Genomic DNA, 13,070 nt, shown 5'->3' with positions numbered 1-13,070 from the left:
GACCTGGCAACCGGTCACGCCGTCGAAGATGTGATAGTATTCTTCGGCGGCTGGAGCCCAGACGGATGGCTTCAACTCGTTGGTGACGGACGTCGCCGAACGGGCGACTAGGCCCGGCTTACGACGTGACACTCTGGTGTCTACGTCTGGTGGTGCCGACTGGACGGCACCACGGATCGCCTTGATCTCGTGCGGAACTATGTTACCCGCCTTGTTCTTGGGCGGAACTATGTTATCCGCCTTGACGTGTGGAACTATGTTACCCACCCCGCCGTGTGGAACTTGGTTACCCACTCCAGGATCGCTCCCAGCGACTCCCGCATCAGTTATGGTCTGAGTGACCTCGTGTGGAACTACGTTACGCACACAGGAAGCGCCTGTGGTGGCTTCCTCATCAGTTAAGGTCTGCGTGACCGGACGTGGAACTAAGTTACCCACGCCAGCGCCGACGGCGCCTTCTCTTGCAGCACTTGCTGCCCGCGGAACTCTGTTACCCGCATGTGGACCTAAGTTACCCACCTGGTAGGTGTCGTCTGGTACCCCCACACCCGGAACCTGGTCGGCCCGGTTATCTTCAGGGTCGCCGTCAGTCGCGACGACCCCAATTAACATTTTGGACGCTACCGCGCCCTGGCGGCCCTCACGAGCGCCCCAGTTTCTGCCAGAGGTGGGAACATGACTCACCAAAGCCCTGTTAGAGCGCGGGGGACGGCTTGCCCCAATGGTCTTGCCGCGTCAATCGATCCAAGGCTCGTGTTCTCTAACCGCGGCATACCAAGGATCAAGTCGTACTTGTCCATGTCTAGGACCAAGAACGGCTCCTTGCTGTCAAAGTCTTCGAACTTGACAGCCAGGTCGATGTGGACCCGAGGTACTTCTACCACCGTACCGTCGGCTAGTCTTATGGAGACCAGCCCGTTGCCTTTGCTGCCACGTAGAGTATCGGCATACCTGTTGCGGTTGCGCGCGACTGTCTGGCGGCGCGCAAAATTCTTTGACGCCCCAGAATCGATCAAGATTCTCAAGGGATGATCGTATCCCGGTACACACGCGTGTACCACGAGCAGCCCACCGCTGCCGTTCTTCGCTTCGAGAGTGCATAGTCTCTCAGGGGCTAAGTCCCCATGGCGCGCGCCACCCGCACGCCCCTCATGAAGACTTAGGAACTCCCCAGTAGGGCGCCCCGCCCCTACTGGTGTCCTGCGTTCCCCTGGCCCCTGGGTCGCGGCTTCTGCCAGCGACCCTTAGAGCCAAAGGGCTTCGAAGAGTAACTCTTCTTGTGTCCTCCCACAGGACAGGCACGTTTCATGTGCCCTAGCTTGCCACAGCCGAAGCAGCGAATGTCGTGCTGCTCAGCCATTCCCAAATCCATGGGAACTGGCCCATTGGAGGTTCCATTGCCGGAACCACCATTCGGCGCACCACCTGGTACAGGGTTGCTTTGCCCTACCGTGGCAGGGGTCCGAGCCTGTTTGTGGCTATACTCCTCCTGGAGGGCGATCTGTATCGCCTCCTCCATAGTGCTTGATTGCACACGGAACAGCTGCGTGCGGGCTGGGCCAACACGCAGACCGTCCATGAACACGGCCACCTTGATGTGTTCGGGCAGGGGCGTTCCCGCCAGCGAGGCTGTGAGTACTCTCATTTCCTGTATGTACTCGGGCAGCTCGCGCTGTCCTTGTTTGCAGGCGAGGAAGCGCGAGCGCTGGCAATACTCATAGTTCGCCGGAAGGAACGTGGCCCGCAGCTGCTCACAGAACAGGGACCATGATGCAAAGCATCCAGGTGTGGTCGTCTCGCGCGTATACACCCAACTCTTAGTGTGACCATTAAGGTTGGACAGCGCAAAAGCGACACGGAGTCGCTCGTCCGAGACGAGAGCCGCATCGATCGCGAGCTCGACCTCTCGGACCCAGAAGTGGAGGTGCACACCCTCCTTCCCTTTAAAGGTCAAAGGGGTGAACCTCCAGCCTCAACAGCTTCGGTTGCACCGGCTTCGGCGCGGCTGCCAGAGCCTGCAGCCCCTGAATATGAGCAATGAACCCTTGCTCGTAGGTGTCGAACGCGCTGATGCGCTCGACCTGCTCAGCTGGCGTCGCTGCCGCTAAGCTACGCAGAGCACCTATTCCAAAGATATCTGCCATTTTCCGAACTGACTCGAACTGCGAGTCGTTCAAGTGAGGAAACTCACTTCTATCCATCTTGACTCACTCGTTGAGACCACAGAGGATCAAGGTAGTCCAATCTACCCGCGTAGGTGTAGCCCCCTTCCGCCAGTGGACTTCAACCAATTCCAACCATGGCGAAGATGAAGACAGAATCGGCTGCAGGAAGCAAGCAGCGTAGTACTTAGAGTAATATGCTATGAGCACTTATCCGCGTAGTGTATGCATTGTCCTCACTTCATTGTGCTTGTATCACATCACCCAACGCAAACCAGGGACAGAACCAGATAATGAAGGGCTTACCGAGCCCCACACTGGTCAAGAGAACAGAGCGAAATCAGGTTGGACTCGCTTTGTGATGATGAAGCTCGCTGCTCACGCGCGAGCAGTCAAAGCTGAATAGCATTTGCCCCGTTAGTGCTGCTGTGCATGTGCTGTTTAGATGAGTAGTTTGAGATGCTAAAAGAGTATGTTGACAATAGGCAAGGAAGTATACACACCGCGAGTCCAGCAAGCGGCTCATGCGAGAGCTTTTAAGCGTGCGAAGGCCGAGGGTGCCAGCGGTCAATGCGTCGCTGACGTGGACGCGGATGGCGAGCCGTGAGTGGGTGCTCCTTTGGGACTGCAGATTTATGTCGACGGAGTAATCGAGCAGCGGACATGATACAAATGCCGGAAACTGCGTTATAATGGTAAATGAGTTTGGAAGACCTGTTGATGAATTCCTTTTTCATGTTTGGGATGTACTTCCTATAGATTAGATGTCACACCTTCCGTGTCCGGACCTCCGTCATTCCCGATTAAAGTGGTACGCGAGTGGCATCAAGATCATGTCGAAGATCGAGTCGCACATGGAGAACTTCGACGACGGATGGTGTCATGAATGCCCGTGGTGGCCGGTCATGGGGTTACGGTATTTGTGCTCAGATACTGATGATCTCCAGAGCCAACCTAGCCAGCAAACCCGTGGCGACGGCCTCGCCGTTACAGGAGTCGATGATCAAGGGGCAACACCCGGTGCGTACTGGACTGGCCGAGTCCACGGATGTGGCCAACGAACAGCACGGCCGCTGTGATACTTTCGAGTGAGAGCGCCAACGGCGACTACCCGCGCCAGGCCATGGAAGTCATGGCCGCGACGTGCCTTCACGCCGATCCGCCATTCACTGCGACGACGTGTACACCAGTCGCTGCACAACGCCGTGCTGGTTGTGGCGAGGTGCGGGCAAATTCCCGGCTTTCCAGATCGAACCTTGAATAAACGTAAACCGCCGAACGTCGGACTAGAGCTCAGAAGGCTCAGCGTCTTGGGGTCTCAGCTGAAATACCTCAGCTGAGCCCAACGGCTCGGATGAAACTTCCCAGCTCCGGTCCTTGGTCAGGCGCGGCGTGTGCACCTCCGTTGCGATCCCCTTGGCGGTTCTTCCTAGGGCTACGCTTTGGTCCCAGACGTCAGCCAGCCACAGCAACGTTGCTCCCACTTCAGATGTCTCCAGTACTCTCCAAACGAAACCTGCTCCCGACTCAACAGGTCTCAGCTCACACGTGTTCAACCCAATCTGCCCCGGGATTTCTCCAATGCAAACCACGACACTCCACACGTAACGTGTCCACCTCTTCCGAGACGTTGGACCTGGTCTCCGTAGCTTCTTCACTTCCTCCGGCGGCTCCAGCTGAGAGCCGCTTCCACAGATCTTCACTCACCCCTCAGACCTAGAGTGGCCCCGAGAAAATTGGCTCGGTTTGAGCCTGTCCGTAGTCTGGGTTCTCGCTCTACACCCAGGGACGCCCGCGCACCACGCTCAAATATGAGCGAAATTCAGCAACCGCACCGAAGACTTGAGCCTATCTCAGCCCCGCGCGGTTGCTCCGCCGAAACCTCAGGAGAGTCACTTACTCACCGAAAATACGAAATACGTGTCGTTAATGTCGTCCAGACCACGTAATAATATAAAATAGCTAATTAAGCTCCTCCTCACACAGAGGCACACCCAAAAAGACTATATGAGGTTGAGTTTTGATGGAACCGGTCCTCGGCACCCTTTTACACAAGGAAACACTCCCACTTGCGTCCTTCGGGGCAAATTCGATTCTGATTCAATTATTACACATGCAAACAAAGACCTATCAAGTGGAGGCGCACAGCGCCGTTCGGAGAGCACCCACAAAGGGTGCTAAGATCATCCTGAGAGCTGCCAGTGTGCCTAAGGCATTCGGCGCTTCAACCTGAGTTTTAGCCAATAGTGGGCCGAGCTCAGCAAAATCCAGCGTGGTCAGGCATGGGTTCAGCAGATCTTCAACGAAGCTTCAGTGATGAGTGGCTAATTCCCGGTGACTCATTGGTCGAAAATGGGTCGTAACCTGCGTACAGCTGGTCCCATCCCGGCTGATGTATGAGTCCGTCATCATTGATGACGCGACCCTCCAGCAGCGCGCATTCACCGTGTACCCATCGGCCACACTGAGCCCCCATAGTCTCAGGCGAGATTCCAACTGAGACCACCGGCGTAAGTGTCCACCAGCGTCCGCATCATCTGAGACCTGGGTCGCCAAACAGAGACTCCAGAGCGTCCGCTGAGCCCAAACACATCCCGCTGAAACATCTGAGCCGAGACATACAGATTCCAGCTGTTCCGGCTGAGACCACCCAAGCTCAGAGTAGTGAGATCTGAAACCAACTGGCTTCAGTTGAGACCAGCTATGCTCAGTGATCCAAGCTGAGACCCGGGTGCTTCAGTTCTTCCAGCTGAGACTTGGAGACTTCAGCGCCTTCACCACCAAAGCTGACCGACTCTCAGCCGAGCCGCAGCGAGTTCAGCTGAGACCAGGTCGGCTCAGTTTGTCACGCATCCAGCCATCAACAGGTGTCTATCCAGGACGTCTGAGCTCAGCGGGGTGACTGCAATCCAAACTTCACAGGAGTCAAGCCAATCCATAGTCAACTTCAGTCATCGCGGCTTCAGAGTCGCAATAGGCTCAGCGAAATGTCTGAGCCTCCCAGCTGAGACCTGGGGTTTCGGTCGAGAGTGTGTCCATGTTCTCCGAGCCCGTTCTTGTTGAAGCGGCGGTTCCTTGAAGCCAGCTGCCCTCTCCCATCCACAAAGGGTCGTGCGTGGGACATAGAGTGCGTTGGCGGCAGGCTATTGACGGGTTCGCCGGAAAGATCCGAGCGAGTCTCGTCACATGGTCGTGAACTGCCCGATGCAGACGACAGAGGTCGTCGCGTCATCCAAGATGCTGGTAGTGCTAACGGATACGGGAAGCACGCCCCGCCTGGTGTCAAAGTTACACCCGCAGATGTCGATGCTGGTGCTGGTGCTCTGGAGTAGATGGCTGGACACTCGGACGATCTTCTGAGGGGCTTTGTGGTTCGCTGCGTGGGCTCGACGATCGGCACGGACTCAATCCTGTACTGTGCCACGGAGACCTGCAAGAAGCTGGGCGGGCTGAAGAAGATCGACGTTGCCTTTCACGGCATTCGGGAATTTCAAATCTGACTCGACGAACATGCTGAAGGTGCAGCACGTCCAAGGACTCCATTCCCATATGATGAAGAAGCTGGGGGTCGGCAGGTGGGTGAGTATCAGATGAGTGCAAGATGTTGCTATCACGAGAAGGTGTATGAAACTGTAAATTTGGACATCCTGTTTGGCTTATCTTTTGCAAACAGTAAAAATTGGTTGAATCAGCAAGGTCCGTGATGTGCGTACAAATAAAGCGTAGTGATCAGATCACCTTGGTCCCAATGTTTGATTGTGAAGTAAATCTACTTCTTTCGTTGTATCTACAATATAGCAGGTCGTACTGTTAGTTTTGTCTACGGCTTCCTGCACACGTTGTTCCTCGTTCAAAAAACTTGAGCGCATTTCACTCGCTGTTGATAGTTTCGCCAAGGTTAGCGGGGTCGTGAGCACAATATCGTCTCGGCATCGAACTCTAGAGAGCGCCACATACACAAAGGAAGCATTATGAATTGACGACGAGTGCACACACAATTTTAGCGCACGTGAGGCCTTGTACCTTGTGAACAGTCAGTGCGTATGCAAGTCGAGCAGGGACACCTTCTCTGAAAATGCTCAAGTCACTTGACTTCTTACTCCAACTAATTTTTCTCGGGATGATTGGCACGATGTTCGGTACGTCAGAAAAAAAAACGACGGACAGACATACAAATCCGTTTTCTGTACTAAGACTATAGGCAAATCGGTGCCGGAGGGGAAAATGAAGTCGTAGATATTACCATTCGTGCCGTTGCAGAGGCCAGCACTCTGGTCTATGTTGAAAGTCAATGTTGTAGGTGCACCGACCGCAAGTTTTACACATGTTGCTACAACTCTGTCTCTGCTCGAGTCTAATGTTTCAGCTTCCTCTAACAGCTCGTATTTTGTGAGATCTCACGCTGCTTAGCTAGTCTCTTTAACTACACACTACGCTTTGATTGGATACGTAGAATTGAAGACGAGCACGCTTGAAAACTCCGATGGTTTGCTTCCATGTCGTCAATGTTCTTGTAAGCGATATGTTTTGCGGTTGCAGCCCTAGCCGGCATTTCTGATGTGCTGCAAACTCTAGTATTACATTAAGTGTTAAGGCATACAATTGGCTAATTAAAGCAACATATTAGCTAGTCATCGGCTAATTTACTTTTCCGGTAAAGTACTACCCAATCAACGGAAAGGATTTGCACATCCTTAAACTATCTTCGGAGGGATGTAATGAATGGAGGAGGAGGCAAGCATCGGGAAAGCCGATGCCCTTGCCTCTCTCAGTTCAAAACTGATGGCCTACTACAAACTACAACATTTCAAATACGACCAAGACTCCCCCCTCGCCCAAGATGACTCAAAGTCCGAAGCTCAACTCTTCGTTTGGCCTGGAGCGGTTCTCCGGCAACAAGCAGGAGTTCACTATGTGGAAGGATATGGTGCGTACGCACATCGACGATCTCGACCAGGCGTACTTCAGAAAGTTGCTGGAAAAGGAGCAACCTGACGCCACGGTCCTGATGGCTACGTTCCTTAATGGACGACCAGAGAAGCCAGTTGTCCCTCTGGGGATGATGTGACAGTAGAGGCGGTGCGTGACGGGCACTAGGAGCTGGAGCACTGGAACCGGCCCGCACTGCGATTCAGAACCTGTTCAATCAGGCGCTGCCGAATGGGTTCCTCTCTACTCTCCCCGTTACGGTCTCGAAGATGGACCCATGTGAAGTGTGGGGATTTCTAGAGCAGGCATACGGTCTGGGGGATGCTGCGGGGCTCATCGAGCTGATGAAGCAGTGGAGCCGTGTACGGCCTCCAACTGGAAGGATGTTGGATCTCTGTTTGCTCGGCTGACGAAGCTGCGAAACGAGATCAACAGGAAGGCTAAGGCACTGGTAGGTCAAGAGATGGTGACCGAGGCATGGCTATGCATCGAGGTCCTGACGCAGCAACCCAGCGAACTGTGGGCGAGTTCTGTCTCAATGACGAACGCGACCTTCACTATCACCAATGTGGAGATGGGGCTGAGACGTGTGTTCGGCGACAAGTCACGCCAAGTAGTGGCTCTGTACATCGAGAAGAAGATAACCTTGAAAATCTGCTCAGTGAATCAGATTGGTTTGAAGCGAAAGGGCACTGAAGGTGTTAAGTGTTTCTACTGCTTCGAGCCAGGTCACTTCAAGAAGGCCTGTCCGATTATGAAGGCGGATCGCAACCCTGCCCGTCCCGGTGGTCAACTCTTCCGGATGGACACCAAGACCACCCCTGGTACCAAGAAGGCGAAGAAGGCTAATTTGGTGGACCTGCAATGCTGTTAATGTTGGTGGGGGTGACGACGGCGTGTCATTGAGACCTCATCTCGACCTGACGGCCGGTAAGGCACCCAGCGAGAAGACGACACTGGAGATGGGCGTTGAGAGTGGCTACCCCTCATAGGTGGACGGGATACTGTTTAGAGACGACGGGGATGTACCCATGGGAGAAGGAGAAGATGACTCATCACTGACGAGTGTGTCAGACCTACAGGCAGTCGAGCGAGAGGTACGACGCCGATACCATGGGTATCTGACTATACTAAAGAGAATGGTACTGACTCGATCATTGTGGATCGTAGATACAGGAGCTGGCCACGCAATAAGTACGGATCGAGGTTGGTTCAGCGGCCTACGAAGTGGTGCGAGTCAGACATTTACATACGGCAATGGTACACCATCTAGCAGTAGTCTGAAGGGTTCAATACAGCTAGATGTGTTTACACCTCAAGGATCTATGCGCAATGTTAAGTTGACTGAAGTTGCATATGACCCGTGCTGTGGAAGTAATCTTCTCAGTGCGTATTACTTGGCCCGGCATGGATACAGTCACATTTAATCTGAGACAGGAGAGTTCCTGTTTTTTCTGGGAAAGGGTAATAAGCTGCTCTTCGCGGCCGTAGCCATAGGAGAAGTATACTATACACCAAGTCAAAAGGTGGCTAAGACAAAGCCCATATTCGCGATGGCCAGTCAACCAGATAAGATAGGGTCGGTTCTGAAAGAGTGGCATCTCAGGTTAGGGCATGTCGGACACGAACGACTATTGAGAATACTGGCGAACCGGATGGTTGATAACGCCCCGTGCTACACGTACAGTGAGCTGAAAAATGTACCCTTCTTTTGTAGAACATGCGAATTGACAAACCATAGGCGCATGCCATACAGAGGTTTAATAGGATCACAAGCAGAGTACCCACTGCACACGCTGCACATGGACTCAACCGGGTTACACGGCTCGTTGGGTTACAGATATGCCCTGGCAGTAGTCGATGACTTCACGTCATACAAGTGGTACTTCGTGGTGAAGTCACTCAAAGAGGTGTCAGGGAAAATTACGAAGTTGCTGACGCAGCTTCAGACACAATTCCCGCAAAAGGTCAAACGAATCCGTACGGATGGAGGGAAAGAATTTGTGAATGATCGTGTAGCCAATATATGCACTAAGAGAGGTCTGATATTTCAGAAGTCGAATGTCGATAGTCAGGATGAGAATGGTAGTGCCGAAAGGGCACATCAGACGGTGATGCATGGTGTTCGGAGTGCACTTTTGGGAGCACGAATGTCGGCCAAATGGTGGCCAGAAGCACTACTATACTCAACCACAATAGCGAACAGGCTACCAACAGCCAGGTTGAAAATGGTAAGCCCCTATGAAGCTTTGTATGGCAAGAAGCCAAATGGGCTAACACTGCAAATCCAAACGTAAAGGACAAACGGTTGAGCAATAGTGCACTTGAATGCGAACTGCTCGGAATATCGGATGACTATAAGGGCTATAGGTTACTCGATGTGAAGAACAACAAGTTTTTGGTGGCGCGCGATGTCAGGTCTGACCCAGCCACGACAAAAACAATGATAGAGAGGTCATTTCCTCCAGACAAAAGTAGTCTGACGGAAGCTGAAGAGGCCGAAATAAGAACGTTAGGGAAACGCGTCCGTGATGTCACGGATGCGGTTTATATGGATACAAATCCGAACAGTAAGGGCGCAGTGGGAGCCAGTAGCGGAAAAGTGGGAGACGAGTCCGGCGAGGCAAGTCCACCTGACGCCCCACCTGCCAAGCGGCCACGGCGAAGAAGCCCTCGGTTGCAAGCATACATAAAGCAGATCAATGTGTTGGCTAAGCATAGAGGGGTCATTCCTATCCCTAAGTCAATTAAGGAGGCGCTAAGTGGCCCTTATGCAAAGTTCTGGGCTGCCGCATTGCACACAGAGTACACAGCGCTAATGGCTAATAGTACTTGGGTGCTCGTGCTGCTCCCGGAAGGGAGACGGGCTCTCGGAAGTCACTGGCTCTTTGACGTGAAGTACCACGCTGATGGGTCGGTAGAAAGATTTAAAGCTAGGCTAGTCGTGCAAGGCAACACGCAAATGTATGGAGTCGACTACAAAGAGGTCTTCTCGCCTGTCGCACGCTATGAATCGCTTCGGTTACTATTGGCCTTGTCGACAATTGAGCGTTTGCACTTGCACCAAATGGATGTATCGTCGGCATTCCTTAATGGAGCGCTATGTGATGAGATCTACATGCATCAGCCTGCGGGCTTCAGGAATGGATCGGGTCATTTAGTGTGTAAGCTACTGAAAAGTCTGTACGGCCTCAAGCAGGCCCTTCGTATCTGGTACGGGGTTCTCAATATTTTTTTAAGCTCATTGGGGTTTGTGAGGTGCAAAAAGGAATATTGTTTGTACCTCAAAAAGTGGGAGGTAAATGGAGTGATGCACAAGCTCATTGTCTGTGTCTATGTTGATGACCTGACTATTGCGGGCTCGCATGTGTCCTCTATAAACGAATTGAAAGCGAAGCTGTCAGCACGATTCGAAATGAAAGAGCTCGGCGAGATTCATTATCTGCTGAAGATGGAGATCCAGCGCGATAGAGAGGGAAAATTGCTTAGCCTGTCCCAACACAAGTATATACAGGATTTGCTCAAAAAGTTCGAAATGAGAGACTGCAAAGTTGAGCCTACACCACAGGCAAAAAGTGTAGTGCTACAGAAAGTGGCCAAGCTGACGCCTGCGCAGATAGCAGCGCAGCCAATTGATTACAGATGGTTAGTAGGGTCACTGATGTACCTGGTAAGAGGCACACGGCCTGATATTGCTATCGCCGTAAGAGATCTCAGTAAGTTTCTCTCTTGTTATAATAAGACTCATTGGAGGGCGGCTCAGCGAGTACTCAAGTATTTGAAAGGAACATCGAAGTACGGTTTATTATACGATGGAAGTAATGCTAAGTTAGAGGTCAAACTGTACACAGATGCGAGCTTCGCGAATGCTAATGAAGATAGGAAGTCTGTAACAGGATATGTATCGATACTCGCTGGTGCATCCATCACATGGAAGAGTAGCCGGCAATACGGCATCAGCCTGAACACAGCGCAGGCTGAATTAGTTGCGGCTAGTGAAGGTGTACGAGAAAGAGAATGGCTACGCCTTCTAATTAAGGAATTAGGATACAAATAAAGGATGCCAGTCATTGCTGGTGTGATAGTACTGCAGCGATCAGTATTATTAAAGATCCATGCAGTCATTCATCAACAAAGCACATCGAGATAAGGGATCTGTATGCTAGAGAAGTGCATGAAGCTGGCAATATTACAATCCAATATTGCAACACTGACATGGTAGCTGATGCTTTAACCAAGGCATTATCACAATTACAATTTGGAAATTTCCGCAATCTTATGGGAGTAAAGAATTTAGAGGAAAAGCAATAAAATTAATTGCTTGGGCCTACATCATTATTATGGCAAAGTGTGGTTTTCACAGAATTATTGGAAACAGAAAAGTTTGTGACAATGGGCGTCAACGTGAAAGTGGTGTGTCATGACCATCACGCCATGATAATCAGATTCAAAATTGTAGTTGTGTGGCGGTATTCTCCGTGGAGTGTCACAATTCAAGTACAGATTAAAGTTGAAGTCAAGTTCAGATTAAAGTTGAAGGCAAGTTCAGATTAAAGTTGAAGTCAAGAACCAGAATGAAGGTTAAACAAAAGCTAAGCAATTAATTGTAGATGCTAGTTGGAATTATTACGAAAATTAATATTCCCTTTAGACTTCAACTCAAATGCAATTAATTGGTCATAACCTGGAACTGAACCGGACGCAAATAATTGCGACATTAAGCCCCTCCCAGAGCCCACCATGAGCGCAGCTAAGGCGTAAAACCCGCACAGGGCATCTGTGACCTACGGAGCCTAAGCATCTCCCGGTAAAGAATAGGAGAGACCCGGCCAGCCCCCCGCCCGAAGGCAGGTTTGCGGCGGGACGATCTGGTTGTGCCAGAGCAAGTGAGGAAGTGAGAGGGCGAGTGGCAAACCGTGAGCAGTGGCGCTCACGGTACTCCAAGGGAGCTCGTAGGGCTACATACAAAACCTAAGTGTCAGTGTTAGAAAGTTCTGTAGAGTTATGTCTCAGAAAATCAGGCTAGGCAGCCTGAACTGGAGCATTGGCTTGCGGGCTGACTATTGATTAATCGACTCTCAGGTCAACGGGTGAAAACAGTTGAGAAATTGAGATCAGAAAATTAGGTCTGGCACCCACAACTTGAATGTTGGGTTACAAGATGAATATTGGCCAAGTTGCACTGCGAAATTTATTTAAGTGGCTGATAATAGAACTCAGCTGAGAAATGTGGATGGCACCCTGATTTATAACAGAGGCTACACGCTAAGGAAGTCCGTTGATGTAAGGAAGAGGACCAGTAAGAAAGTTTGGCGAAGACAAAGATCAGAAATGAAAAAATCCCTGAATGATAGTCAATCAAATTGAAGTGAGGTTATCAGGTTGAAGTGAAGTTGAAGTTAAGCACAAAGATGTGGCAGCTCCTTTAGTGGGAGTGTTAAGGCATACAATTGGCTAATTAAAGCAACATATCAGCTAGTCATTGGTTAATTTACTTTTCCGGTAATATACTACCCAATCAAAGGAAATGATCTGCAGATCCTTAAAATATCTACCGAGGGATGTAATGAATGGAGGAGAAGGCAAGCATCGGGAAAGCCCGATGCCCGTGCCTCTTTCAGTTCAAAACTGATGACCTACTACAAACTACAACACAATGCAATGTCTTCTTATGTGAGGCACTTTCGACGAAGGCGGCACAACGCTGCAAACCACTCTAGATCAGTTTTTTCTCTGTTTTGACTTGTCAACGTGCACACCCCTCCCAGATTTCTCGTCCCATTCTTTGATTTGGATGTTTATTTTTTGAAAGGAGTGTTGATAATGTATTGGCACTACAGGATCTAGTTTTGCGGAATCGCTTGTGAAAATCACTGGAACCTGTCAGGAACAACAGTCACCGTTCTTCGCTCGTTGAACCTCTAGCTCCTTCCATTGATTGCTGCATAGTATCATATAACGCCTTCGTACGTTATGATC

The 13,070-nt window shown here is 51.1% G+C and overlaps 1 protein-coding gene across 1 annotated transcript; it reads left to right on the top strand.

The window, feature by feature from the left end:
* Positions 1 to 7,002: 7,002 nt before the first annotated feature.
* Positions 7,003 to 7,965, top strand: IUM83_07684 (Integrase catalytic core protein; the record flags this gene model as incomplete). Its single annotated transcript, XM_067932001.1, has 3 exons — positions 7,003 to 7,093; positions 7,260 to 7,453; positions 7,507 to 7,965. 3 exons carry the CDS (start codon positions 7,003 to 7,005, stop codon positions 7,963 to 7,965), a joined length of 744 nt encoding a protein of 247 aa, XP_067786277.1.
* Between the last annotated feature and the right edge of the window lie 5,105 nt (positions 7,966 to 13,070).

Source organism: Phytophthora cinnamomi (assembly GCF_018691715.1).
Source record: "Phytophthora cinnamomi strain GKB4 chromosome Unknown Contig68, whole genome shotgun sequence".
Lineage (NCBI taxonomy): Eukaryota > Oomycota > Peronosporomycetes > Peronosporales > Peronosporaceae > Phytophthora > Phytophthora cinnamomi.
The sequence above is the reverse complement of the archived record's forward strand: the minus strand, read 5'-3'. Positions and strand labels throughout refer to the sequence as shown.